The following is a 13,737-nucleotide window of genomic DNA, read 5'->3' on the forward strand; positions in this document are numbered from 1 at the left end:
AAAGCACATTAGACGGGGAGCTCGGAATGGGCATGGATCGGGTTGGATTTTTGGTTTACCCGACCTGACTCGAGAATTATGACTCCTCCACCCGTAATCCGACCAGTCCCGCATAATATATACCCTCCACCCAAACTGACCCGAAATAATAAAAAACTATTATTTTATTCAATATAAACAGTAATAAAAACAGTGATTTAATTGAAAAAATAATATATAGAGGGGTATTATTATAATTATTCCTAAATATATAAAGTAAAATTATATTTTTCTGGATCGAATATTTTTCACCCTAAACCCGAACCCAAACTGACCCGAACACCACCTATAAAAAATTCTAACCCAACCAGACTCAAACCTGGAATTTTTTTTATAAAAAACCCGACTCAATCGAATCGGGTTTCGGGTCCTTTGCCCATCCCTAGGAGATCAAACAAGTTAGCAGACCGTTTAACGAAGGGAGTGCAAATGGACTTCGCAAAGGAAACTTATCTTACACCACCGGAGGCAATACGTCCAGATCTCCATGCAGACGGGACAAGGAGGGGATTGGTTAGGTAGATTTCTTTTCATTATTCAAAATAAAAATAAAAATAAAAACAAAATCCTGGAGTTCAGAATGTCTCTAAAATTCATTGTTTGTTAAATGATTACAAATCAAATGATTGTCATTTTGAAATCAAATTAATTTATAAACACTGGAATTCGATCAAATCATATTTGTTGAATATGTATATTAATCATGACGGTCCAAGATTCTTCTTTCGGTGTATTCAACAACATAGGACTGACTCAATCATTCAAGTGCAAATTGATGCACAAAATATTTGATTGAGGCGAACACATTTTGCTTTGCTGGTAGTTGCATGATATAATATCTTCAATCTTCCACATGATACAATCAGCTGGTTCCAACAACCATACTAAAAGTTTTTTCTTTAAATATATATTTGAGGATTTGTTCAAAGATATTGCTTAATTCATCATCTAAGCCGAAGACCACTCACATTAACAATCTATTTAGGTCAAGTGGATAGAGTATAGTAAATAAAAAAATTTTGTTCAAAATTCTAAAGTGAAAAAATTATTTTATGTTTATGAATTTGATTCGACTCAACTTTAAATATAATCGTGTATGATGCTTCCTTTATCCAAACAAGCTGTGCTATTCCTTTTCCACCGACCTTGGCTATTTGAGTAAGAAATTTTCAAGTTGGATGACAGTAAATTGCTATATGTGTCTACAAAACCCCCTTACCCACCCTTCCGTTCCCTTCATAGCATCACTCTCATTAAGTCATTGAGGCATTTCCACAAACATTGTTTTTTCTCAAAAGAAGCTTTCTTTATTTACTAACATGGTCAGACCACAACAACGATATCGAGGTGTTCGACAAAGGCATTTCCGAAATTCGCCATCCTCTCTTGTAAGTTCAACCCTGTTTCAAAAACCATGAACGTTTTAGTCCTTCTACTTCATTGTGAGCACTAAGTAAAGGATGTTCCTTTTGGTGCTGGAAAATTAGAATTTGGCTCGGGACATTCGAGACAGCACAGGACGCGGCTCAGGCCTACGACGAAGCAGCGAGGCTTATGTGTGGACCGAGGGCTAGAACCAACTTCCCTTACAACCCTAATTCACCTCAATCATCGTCATCCAAGCTTCTCTCTGCAACTTTGAGAGCTGAACTACACAAATGCTACATGGCTTCACATCAATTGATCAAACAACCAACTGTGCATGAACCGCAAAAGAAGGCAATTACTCCACATTTTATCGACAACAATGGCGTTGCAGGGAGAGACAGTGGAATGGCTGTTCAAGTTCGACTGCCGGAGAAGAGAGCATTACCAGTTCAAGAGACAGAAGCCAATTGGACTGTCAAGAAATCTCAAGTTGAAACCACCCAACAGTTCAACTTCAAACCACTTGAAGAGGATCAAATTGAACAAATGATTGAGGAACTACTTCACTATGGATCCATTGAACTATGCAATGTCTATCCATAGGATCAGATCACCAAATGTTAAGCAAATAAAGGCTTACTTCCAGGCTAATGGCACTGATTGGCTAATTTAACCTATTTTGTTAGGAGAGACAGTGGAATGGCTGTTCAAGTTCGACTGCCGGAGAAGAGAGCATTACCAGTTCAAGAGACAGAAGCCAATTGGACTGTCAAGAAATCTCAAGTTGAAACCACCCAACAGTTCAACTTCAAACCACTTGAAGAGGATCAAATTGAACAAATGATTGAGGAACTACTTCACTATGGATCCATTGAACTATGCAATGTCTAGTCCATAGGATCAGATCACCAAATGTTAAGCAAATAAAGGCTTACTTCCAGGCTAATGGCACTGATTGGCTAATTTAACCTATTTTGTTGGCAACCCTGAACTGTTTATCGAGGTGCAGTAGACCCTATCTTTAGGTCGTAGACTCTTGGTGTCTACCAGGTGATGATGCTTAATGTATAGTAAGCTCTGTACTTATGATACTACGATATAATCATCTGCTCTATTTCATTTCGGTTGTGGATTTTGTGGATCATATGACATGGTTTCGAAGCCTGTCGAGCCAAACCCATGCTATTCTTTTCTATTCAATCCCCACAAAAAAATTATACTTTAAGGAAGCTACCTGTAAAGCATTAGTTGGCATTATTTTAACTTCTCTCAAACAGTAAGCAGTATTCACTTTCTAAATATTAGGTAAGTCAAAGCTAAATTAACAGCCACCCATGATTCATGAATGAGGAAAATAGTCCACTTTTTTTATAGTTGGACGAGGAGAACACTTCAAACCCTAAACGAGGATGCGTTTGTCATCTAATCAATGGGACGATGGAATTATCAAGCCTTGATCGTACTTAAAATTGTCTCGAGTTACACTCTTAAACTACAAATCTCTTAATTGTATTTTTTTCATTCACAAATACTCGAATTAAAAATTTTACTATGGTTAAGTGGTAAAGTTGTGTTTAGTCGCTCCCAAATTTGCATTATGCAATGAAGCCCTTTTGACAGCTTGGTGAAATGGAAAATTTACAATTTTGAAGTAATATCAATTATTGTTTTGGGGTGGTTTTTGGTTTCTGGTTTCTATCAATGGAATTCCATGATGGGTCATCTGTTTGGGAATTGATTTTGCTCCCCACAAACATCAAAGATGAAAATTAAAGTTGTTTTTAATCTCATCATATTGTTTTACTTTTGATTCAGCAAAGGTGAAATATTTAAATCATTGCATGTTAGTGAGTTTACCATCATTAACAGTTTGAAACTTTTTGGGTCACCTTTGGCCATTTTAGCCCGACCTACCACTCTCCTTATCTCAAGAAACATGCTTCAACACCAGCAATGTGCAATGATTTCAATGAATAATTGCCTGATAAGTTTGCAAATTTGACACATTTTTGGCTCTTCACTTATCGAGTCTCAAACCAACTAAGAATGTAAAACAAGGGAAAGAGCAAGCAAAAAACAAATGGTCTCTCAATTCCAAAAGCAGAATCACAATTCCTGCAGTGAGGATCAACCACCATATTCATCCTCAACAGCCTATCTCTCGTACTAAACCTGTCAAGAATAGCAAAAACAAGGGAAAGAATGTTGAAACAATATGATAATTTTTTTACCAATAAGCTCTGTTGTAGGATCCTATCGTTGTCGTACAAGTTCTCACTGTAAAAGGCAAATGGTCCCCTTCACCATAGTGTCAATTGAAGAAGAAGCAAGAACCCACAAGAGTGAAAGGTGAGATCTTGTTGAAAGAAAAAGTAGTCAAAGCCAATCATGGTGTATACAATCTGACGTGGAAAAGTAGTGAGGATGACTGTGATGGACTACGGTTTAAACGATTTTCTTAGAGAATCTAGTTAACGAAGAATGCTTATATGATCTGATATAAAACAAGTGATTTGTTGAGGAAAACAGGTAACCGAGTTCTACGTTTATATTTGGATGTGAATGGAGGTTTAAGAATATATTAGGGCTCTTAGCATTATGTCAGGATTGTCTCTTCGAAGCTTAAACCCATTTATGTATGTTAAAGTTGGGTTCAGCCTTACAAATGCACACCAACACGAGCTGAGTCACATGCATAAGGATAAAAACTGGAAAGTACCCTAATTAATTAAGGCGTGTTAGCTGGATTTTAATAAGTGGGAAATGGCAAAGCATCTTGTTAAGAATTTTGGAGAATATTTAGGTAAAGAGTTATATATTTTTCCCGTGGCATATATATAATCCGACAGATGAAGGAAATTAATTATGGCAGCTGGTCTTAACCACCAAGTCATGTGAAAATGAAGTAGAAAGATCAAATTCAAAAATTTGACACGAGTGAAGGACTAATTCCAGAATTATACCATTTAGAGATAATTTTTAAAAGGGAACTGTGGACTATATTTTTCAAAGTGATTAACTAAGCAACTTGGATTTGTTAAAGAAGTTTACTTAGAAAATCTAATTCTCTCAAAAACCTTTTTTTTAAGAGAAAATCAAGATTTGTGTTGTTTGATTGTAATAATTGGCTAAGAAGATCGAGAAGGATTTGGGTTGGGGACAGTTGAAGTTGGTCCTAATATTGAAGATTGCTCCCTTGGATGTGCTTCTACTTCTTTCCTTTCTTGAGGATTTCAACTTGTTTTGCTTTCCTCACCTTTTATCACTTAATTCTGGCTTCTTCTCTCTTTTTTAAAATTTTTTGCTTAATCACTTAATTGATCTACAACACAAGTTGGAGGGAGAGAGAATAAGAAGCACGGACATCATTTAAATTATTAAATGATTTGATTGTCAAAATTAAAAGATGGATTGTTAAATTAGAATCTATCACAATTAATTAAGTGATTATGGATGTAATCCACCCAAAATATTTCAAGTCTATTTGTTGTGTCTTTGTATTTAGCTTCCAAATAGCCCTCGGAGAAAACAAACCTGAAAACTCCTTGTGATAATCACAAACAAACAAATTAAATAATATCCCTTCAACATTACCGCCATTCCTCCTCCTTCCCTTCCTGCTTCCGCCCTTCTGCCATTGCAGACGACCACCACAACTCTGGTAAAACGAACATCACCGCCATAAGTCTCTACAACACAAAGCTAGGCCTGTTTTCCCTCACGTGGTCCCGCACCTTCTTCGGCCACTCCCTCCGCCTCTCCACCGTTCCTCTCACTATTCCCCCTATTCTCCTCTCTCGGTTCATCCATCTCTTTCTAACCCCATACTCCAGTTCTATCTCAATTTCAACTCCTTTGCTTTTTGGAAGAAAAATGGTTGTGCAAAGGTCAACTGTTCAACAGTTCCTAATGCGGTGCTCTTCTGGGACCTTTCCCGGGCGAAGTTCGGATCCGGACCTGAGCCCGAATCTGGATTCTTTGTTGCCGTTCTTGTTTGTGGCGAAATGATGCTTCTTGTTGGTGACGATATCAAAGAAGCATATTCCAGAACTGGAGCTAAAAAGCCTAGGAGAAGCCAAGGTCTTGTTTAGAGAAGAGAGCATGTATTTGGCAACAAAGTGTACAATACAAAGGTCAAATCCGGCAGCGAAGTGAGGGAGATTTCGATCGATTGTCTGGTAAACGATGACACCAAGCTTTGTTTCAGCGTCGATGGCAGAAGGGTGTTGCAAATTAAGCGGCTTAAATGGGCCTTTAGAGGCAGCGAGAGGGTTGAAGTTGATGGGGGTTTTATACAAGTCTCGTGGGACGTTTATAATCGGTTGTTCGATAAAGATTTGAGCAAACGGAATGCGGTTTTTGGGTTTAAGTTCGAGAACGAAGGCTCAGAGATTGTTGAAGATGATCATCGACGGCCGGAGAGTGACGAAGCTATGGATTATGAGAAGACTGTGTGCGTGTAGTATCGGCATGAATGGAACTGAATGGAGAAAGAGGAGTAGAAGGTTTTTGAGGTGTGCTAGAACCTCATCGTCTTCTTTGATATCGATGTCTTCAACTTCTTCGGGTGGCAGCTCATCGGTAATGGAGCGGGCAAGCGTGGAGGAGTGCGAGTTAAGTGCTCCCACTGGCTTCTCTTTGGTTGTTTATGCATCAAGAAACTGATGATTTTCCCATTGCTCCCTATTTTTCAATTATGATCGTTTGGACAGAATTTAAGATTATCATATGAATAAAAGATAAGAGATTAGCATGGAATAGAATTACTGTAATGTTATATTTTGTATTTGGTTGATTTAGTAGAAATGTAAGATTACCGTGTTTAGTTAAAAGAATAAAAGATTATTGGAATGTATATTTGACTAAATTGTTCTTATTATATATTTATTTTTTTAACAAGTTGAAAAATATTTATATATTTTCTTTAAAAAATTTAAATTCAAAAAATTTATATAATTTTTTGACAAAATCGAAAATATAAAAAGGTTTAATTAAATAGTAAAATTTTATTTTAACCCCTAAACTTTATATTAAATTTTAATTATAATTTTTTTTGTAAATCTAAAATAGTTTAAGTATAAATTTGTAAGTTAACCATCATATTTTTATTATTCAATAATAGAATAAAGATATTTTTGGAAAAAAAAATTAAGGGTATTTTAGTCTAAAACTCTGGTAATCCAACAATACCTAAGGGAAGGAGATAATGACATTCCTGATAATATACCCAAAAAATCTACTATTGGTAATCTTACATTATCGGGAATGAGATTCTCGACAAACCAAACGAGGAAATGTGAATTTCATTTCCATGAAATCTACCAAACAGCCCCTAAGAGAGGTTACTTGTACATTTTACCTTTTAAGAAAATTTCTTTTACTTATAGAAAAATAAGTTTTCAACTTATATTAATTTTTATTTAGGTATCTAAATTATTTTTTTATTTTTTTAATTAATCACTGATATTTAATCTATTGACCGACTAATCTAAATCGGGTAATGCATAGGCGAGAGCGATCCTCCCAATTCAATTTGCTACATTCACAAAACCCAGGATTCGAACCCCTGGTCTTGCTTAAGGGACTTAGTGTCTCATCCCACTAGATCAATTGATTGTTGGTAAATTATTTTTTATTAATTTATATAATTAATATTATAAACATTATCATTTTAAGTATTCGACCGTAACGATCATTAAGAAATCCCATTAAATGACATGTTTCATATTCTGATAATTTTAAATATTTTATGTTTAATAAAAATAAAAATAAAAATAAATTACTATATTTTAACAATATTTTGGGATTAGAATAAATTTTTTTAAAGTTTTGAGTTTCTTTAAAGATTTTTGATAATTTTTTTACAAAATATATTTTAAAGTTTTTTATTTTAAATAAAATCTCTAAAATTATCAAAATGTGTCACGTGTTAATTAAAAAAATTAAATAACCGTTATAATTAAAACACGTAAAACTATAATATTTGTAACGTTAAACACTTAAATTTATCTAAAATTAGTTTAAGTACATTAATGGAAAGACGATATAGTTTAAATATTTATTTTTATATTAAATCTTTCTTTTATTTATACAAGGTACCTTTACTTTAATTAAGTTTCCAAATTAGTCTAGGCTTTTAGAATGCCAAACTTTATTAATAGATAAATATGGCATCGCATATAGGTTGGTAGGTTTAATTCGAATTTTGGTTCCTTTACTATGATTAAGTTAGAAATTTAATCTCTTTATTTTAATTTAAGATAATACGGTCCTTATGTATCTATAATATCATTAAGTAATTCAATAATTAACACCATTTTGTTTAAATGATAACTTTATTTCGATTTAAAGTGACATACGTAACTTTTGTTGGAAGTGTAGCTCGACACTCGATAATTTTTATAACTCACACTATTATTAATACGAGCTAAAATACAAATACAGCACAAATACTAACAAACAACCCCATTATTGCTAAGCTTCACTATCACTCGATTTTTTTTTTAATTTCTCACTTTAACTTGTATACATACATATATACTTAAGCTATGGACACACATATATATAACTTAAGCTATGGGCACACATATATATAACCTTATTTAACCGTCATATTTACCGCCTAGAATTACCTCCTCAATCTTCTTCATAATTAAGTTTTTCCACATGCAGTTACCACCTCACTTCCTTGTGGTATTGTGCTTCTATTATTTCATTAATCTGTTGCCACGTCTTTGTTTAAAGCTGCTTCAACCTTTCTTGTGTTTTAACATGCTGCCATTTAGTCATCAAAGTGGTCACTTCAATATCCATGTAATTCTTGTTGACATGAGTTTCTAACATATTTTTGTCACATATAAATTCAAATCAGATTTGAATTATAACACTCTCCCTCAAATATGATATTTCATTTTAAACTTTTTTCCCTTTGTTATCTACAATAACTTCTTTATATGTTATTGGATCACTATTCACAGGTAATTAAAAATGTGAAACATTTTGTAATTCATAATCATTGTACTTTTATGGTATCCTTATCTCCCTTGTAAATCTTTGAACTTTTGTGAGAGGTACTTCAGATATTATGTTGCTACCACCATTGCTTTATGACGATGGTGCATTTTGTTGAGGATCTTGATCATCAACTTGTTCATCTTAATTGATAAGATCGTCATCATCTTTATCTTCATTAAAAAATAGTCCTTCAATTTTCTTTTCTTCTCTGCTCCATTTTTAATATTCTGCTTCATCGAACTCGATATCTCTTGAAATTATTACCTTCTTGGTAAGAGGATTATATAGTTTGTACACTTTGTTTCTTTCATCATAGCCAATAAAAATATATTTTTCTTTTATCGTCAAGCTTCTTTCTAATATGTTCAGGAACGTGGGCATATGTGATACACCCAAAAATCTTGAGGTGTCTAACTCCTGATTTCTGACCGCTCCATGCTTTATTGGGCATCATGTACTTAACAATTTTTGTTGGACATTGATTTAGCAGGTAAATTACACATCGTACTGCTTCAGCCTAGAAATTTCGTGGTAGTTGCTTACCTTTTATCATGCTTCTTGCCATGTCGAGAATTGTACGATTCCTTCTTTCTGCAACTCCATTTTGTTATGACGTGTATTTGACTGTTAGTTGATAGATGATGTCATGCTCTTTACAAAAGTCTTAAAATAAAGTTGATGTATATTCGCCTCCTCTATCGATCTAAGTACAACATTTTCTACTAAAATCATCAATAAATGTTAGGTAATACATGTTACCGCCAAGTGATGGTATGTTAAAAGGACTGGCTATGTCAGTATGTACTATGTCCAACGACCTATGAGCACGATAGGATCTACCAACTTCAAAGCTTTGTATGTGTTGCTTTCCTTTGATGCAAGCCTCATATAATTGATTTGGAGGATTGATCTTTGGTAGTCCTTTCACCATACTTGCTTTCGATAACAACTTCAAACCCAAAAATCCAAGATGTTCATATCGTAAATGCCACAATCATGAATCATCTTTGGTCTCATTTTTCATGCACCTGAATTCTCCTGACTCGATGTCAATGGTAAAGAGGAAATTTTGAGTCATATCAACTTAGGCAATTAATTCTCCGTCTTTATTTTTAATAGCAACCGAGCGATTCTTCATTTCCATTTTATATCCATTTTGCAATAGTTGACCAAGACTAATGATATTGATTTTCAAAGTTGGTACATAATAAACATTAGATATGTACTTCTTTTCACCATTTTTTGAGTAATCATGACTTCTCCTTTGCCTTTGACTTTTGCGTGCGAGTCGTCTCCAAATGTTACTCGATCATGGATTGTTTCATCTAATTTCACGAATATCTCCTTTCGACCACACATATGATTGCTAGAACAATTATCAAGATACCAAATATTTTTCTTGAATTCTTCATTTCCTTTTGTAAGTGAGGAATACATGAGATTTTTTAATTTTCTCTTCTTCAACTTCTGCTATGTTACTTCTTTCTTCTTGTTTAGGAGTTGATCTACACTCATAACTATAGATACTTTTTGCAATTATAACATTTTACCAGTGATTTATTTCCTTGTTGATATCTACCTCTACTTCGGCCTCTAAATCCTCGTCCATGACATGATGTTTGGTTATTTTCACTTGTTTGAGTGGTGTCATATGATCGACCACCACGTCCTCATGCTCCTCGTCCACCTTTGTATCTTCCATGATATCCACCATGATTTCCTCGGCCTCGTGTGTAGTTGTTACCGGCTTCACCTTCATTGACATTCATCTTGCTTTCCAAGGCTTATTCTAAATTTTCAGTATATTCATTTTGTTTCATCTTCTGGTCATGGGGTTGAAGTGAACCCACAAGCTCATCGATCAATATTTGAGATAAATCTTTCGATTTTTCGATTGCCATGACCATGTAATCAAATTTTATTTTAATGACCACAAAATATTTTCCATCACTCTAACCTAGTCGAGCGGTTCACCATTTCTTTTAATTTCATTTACTATCGCTTTTCACACGATTAATATAATCATCAACGGTTTCCATATTTTTCATTTTCAACATTTTAAATTCAACTGTAAGAGATTGTAAACGTACCTTTTTCGCTTTTTCGTCACATTGGAGAGATTTTTGTAAAATCTCCCATGCTTGCTTTGCGGTCTTTGCATCAGAGATTTTTTTCAAAGATAGATTCGTCTACTCCTTGAAAATAAAGAACAACACTCATTTATCTTTTTTCGAGATTCTTTCAGTATCTTTTTCTCTTCATTTGACGAGGTTGCTTCTGCTGCTGTATTTTTGGGCTCGACATAACTTTCGTCAACGATATCCCAACAATCTTGGGAACCAAGTAACACCTTCATTTAAATACTCCAATTGTCATAATTCGTCGCTAATCTTGGGATTTGTGGTTGAATCATGTTACCATCTTTTATATCACGTTAAACTCAAACCAAGCTCTATATACTACTTGTTTGAAGCGTAGGTGGACACTCGATAATTTTTATAACTTGCACTATTATTTATACGAGCCAAAATATGAAAATAAAATACTAGCTGTGACTAGTTTACAAACACAACCCACTATAAAAAAGAACTTTACTAATCTTCACTACCTACGGGTATTGGTGGGTGATTCGGATTTCCCACCCTTAACTTTGGTTCCACACACATGTACAAATTATATTATATTATATTAAAATCTATTGCGTGCTAAATTGATTAGTTAAAAATGAGTAAAATTTTAAAGTTTATAATATAATCTGAACACTAATGTATGAGAAGGCATGTTTATTGTTATAAATTATTTTTGGAGGTCCAGCTTTTAAAACAATAATAATAATGGGTTGTTGGTTAAAGTAGGAAATGGAATCAAAGTTCAAACAATGCAATAAAGAAGCTTTCTTTCTTGCTTCGATTTGGGTTATCAATTCTGAGTAAGATAAATTTTTATTGAAAAAGTATGCTTTTAAGATAAATATCAATATTTATGTTTAATGAATGGATTGTGTTATGCCATATGTTTGAAGTAAGGGCCTAGCTAAATGCTAAAATTATGTTCATTCGGTAAATATTAACGATAAATGACTTGATTGACATCATATAAATAATTAAATAATATGTTTGATAAAGTTAAAAGATCAATAATGATATTAAAATATACTCATAATTAAATGATCACTAATATAATTTAACTTAATTTTAACAATGTTTTGGGACAAGAAAAGCTGTTTCTATGGGGTAAGGGACCCCACCTCAACTTGATGTTACAACATCCTCAGATTGATGATAATGAAAGGGACCAATGTCCCCGCCCACACCATCTGGTCCAAGGCAGCACATTCAACCTTAGCCAACCATTACTGTTTCATGGGCTCCTATTTCTTAAACACTTCCCTCGTCTCTCCAGACATGGTTTCCAACTGCAAGAGTGTGCGAAGAAAGAAAAGCATACATCTTTTCCATTCAAATCAAAAAGCATTTTACAGAAGATTCAAACACTGCGAATTTCCGAAGCGGTGGTTTCCATGCCCATCCAAGTAAACAACATAAGTGGGGATTTGCATTTCCTAACGTTATCTACTGTTGACTATACTTTAGTGCTTCAAACTTAAGTTCGAGGTCATAGAGGTATGAATCAATGACGATGATGGAAGACATCGCCTCTGTCTATTACTTACTGGAGGGCCCAAAGGACAAGCTGTCGATGAAGGAGGTATCCTACTCGATTGGCTTCTCAACTTCTTCTCTCCCTGTTGAACCTTACCCTCCGATTTAACTTGGCGAATCTTCGTCTCGTTCAACTCTGCTGGGAGAACACAGTTGCAAAGGAAACCTATACATTCATCACAAATATCATCATTCGATAGTCTACACAGAGAGAACCTATAATTTTACTTCACCGAAAGAACCTGTGCAACAAACAACTCCGCACAATTTGAGGTTATCATTTCGTATCCGACAAATATTTCAATATCGAGAGTATTAAAATCATAAAAAAATTGCAAGACAACAAGCTGACTATGGTAGTTGTGGAACAAGAATGCAACAGAATTATTGGCTCATACGGGTAGTATAGACCATTCATGAATGGTGCTCATTCGACAAAGCTTGCACTACCTCAGTGGGTGAAGTGGGTGGAAGCTGACACCACTTCTTCCTTATCTTGAATTTTTTTTAAACAAAACTTTCTTTTTCTTCAATTTACAAGGCGAATCTACTTTAAAATCGGAAAACATGCTAACCAGAGCAATAACAATAAACTGCAAAACTTCCTTTTTCTTCGGTTTACAAGGCGACTCAACTTCAAAATCAGAAAACATACTAACGGGAGCAAAAACGATAGGCTGCAAAACTTCCCCTTCGATATACATAGCTATATACCAATCTTCTCAAGAAACAATCAAATCATCCACGAATTAGATTTGAAAAGGGGAGAAGTTGATTTCTTACCGAGTCTAGCAAGTCGATTAACCCAGCGCGGAATCGGTTTCCCTGTCAATTTGATACACACATCATTGCAAAAGTGATTGCAGTTCTTAGTGATGAGATGGTAAGTGTTCCCGGAGTACTCTCTAGCAAGTTTCTCCATAAACGAACGGACGTCTTTCGGACCTAAATCCGTCCTTCCAATTAAAATAGATTTCCTAAATGTGAAACCGGGACACTGCCTTGGTTCCACTTCGAAAATTCCAGTAGCTGAATGCTCATGCGCTCCAAAACCATATTCAACTCCATGAACTGCATACCAAGATTCAACATAGTCAAAATCTACTTCAACAGAAATACATGTGTGTGTGTATACCAACTTCATGGATGTATACGCTAATATCTATGAAAGTTCTTTTGCATATATAAGTTTCAATTTCCTTCTTGTTGGTTACTACACCAATAATCAAACAAATAAGGATAGATGGGAAAATAATTGGAAAATTTTCTCACGAAACAAACAGGCTACCCAGATAATGGAAACAAAACTTAAGGCGTGAAAAACCAGAAGTAGCACGAATTAAATAGAAAATACTACAACAACCCACTGTTTCTTTCGTTTCATTTTCTAGCAACACCGAAAATGTAAAAAGAAAACTAACCTTGAACCCCAGAATGATAGATCCCAAGGCCAAGCCAATAAGCATAACCATTAATCGGAGTCAAGTCGTATACGTTCAAGTAAACCGGAACCGATCCAACTTTCTTCTTCCGGGGCATCAACACCATTGTACACAGCATTTTAAGACCCTATTTCTTCACACTTTTTTTTTCCAAGATCGCTATACAAGGAGAGAAAAGGAAAAGTGAGCTTCTATGGGATGGGCATAATAAA

General features: G+C 34.6%; 2 protein-coding genes across 2 annotated transcripts; one reads left to right on the forward strand and one right to left on the reverse strand.

The window, feature by feature from the left end:
* Nucleotides 1-468: 468 nt before the first annotated feature.
* Nucleotides 469-2,010, forward strand: LOC120182338 (ethylene-responsive transcription factor ERF003-like). Its single transcript, XM_039187336.1, has 2 exons — nt 469-557; nt 1,527-2,010. Exons 1-2 carry the CDS (start codon nt 469-471, stop codon nt 2,008-2,010), a joined length of 573 nt encoding a protein of 190 aa, XP_039043267.1.
* A 9,843-nt stretch (nt 2,011-11,853) lies between these two features.
* LOC120182353 (deSI-like protein At4g17486) lies at nt 11,854-13,680 on the reverse strand. The gene is made up of 4 exons (XM_039187342.1): nt 13,505-13,680; nt 12,867-13,154; nt 12,010-12,249; nt 11,854-11,945 (listed from the first exon to the last, which is right to left on the reverse strand). The coding sequence occupies exons 1-3, from the start codon at nt 13,641-13,643 to the stop codon at nt 12,011-12,013; spliced, it is 666 nt and encodes a 221-aa protein (XP_039043273.1). The 5' UTR covers nt 13,644-13,680; the 3' UTR covers nt 11,854-11,945; nt 12,010.
* Between the last annotated feature and the right edge of the window lie 57 nt (nt 13,681-13,737).

The sequence above is a fragment of the Hibiscus syriacus genome, unplaced genomic scaffold (genome assembly GCF_006381635.1).
Source record: "Hibiscus syriacus cultivar Baekdansim isolate YM2019G1 unplaced genomic scaffold, ASM638163v2 tig00112637_pilon, whole genome shotgun sequence".
Lineage (NCBI taxonomy): Eukaryota > Viridiplantae > Streptophyta > Magnoliopsida > Malvales > Malvaceae > Hibiscus > Hibiscus syriacus.

Coding starts and splice junctions, on each gene's coding strand:
- LOC120182338 (XM_039187336.1), top strand. CDS start 469: ATGGACTTCGCAAAGGAAACTTATCTTACACCACCGGAGGCAATACGT. Junction 558..1,526: donor ACAAGGAGGGGATTGGTTAG/GTAGATTTCTTT, acceptor CTGGAAAATTAG/AATTTGGCTCGGGACATTCG.
- LOC120182353 (XM_039187342.1), bottom strand. CDS start 13,643: ATGCTGTGTACAATGGTGTTGATGCCCCGGAAGAAGAAAGTTGGATCG. Junction 13,155..13,504: donor CTATCATTCTGGGGTTCAAG/GTTAGTTTTCTT, acceptor CTTGGTATGCAG/TTCATGGAGTTGAATATGGT. Junction 12,250..12,866: donor TAATCGACTTGCTAGACTCG/GTAAGAAATCAA, acceptor ATGAATGTATAG/GTTTCCTTTGCAACTGTGTT.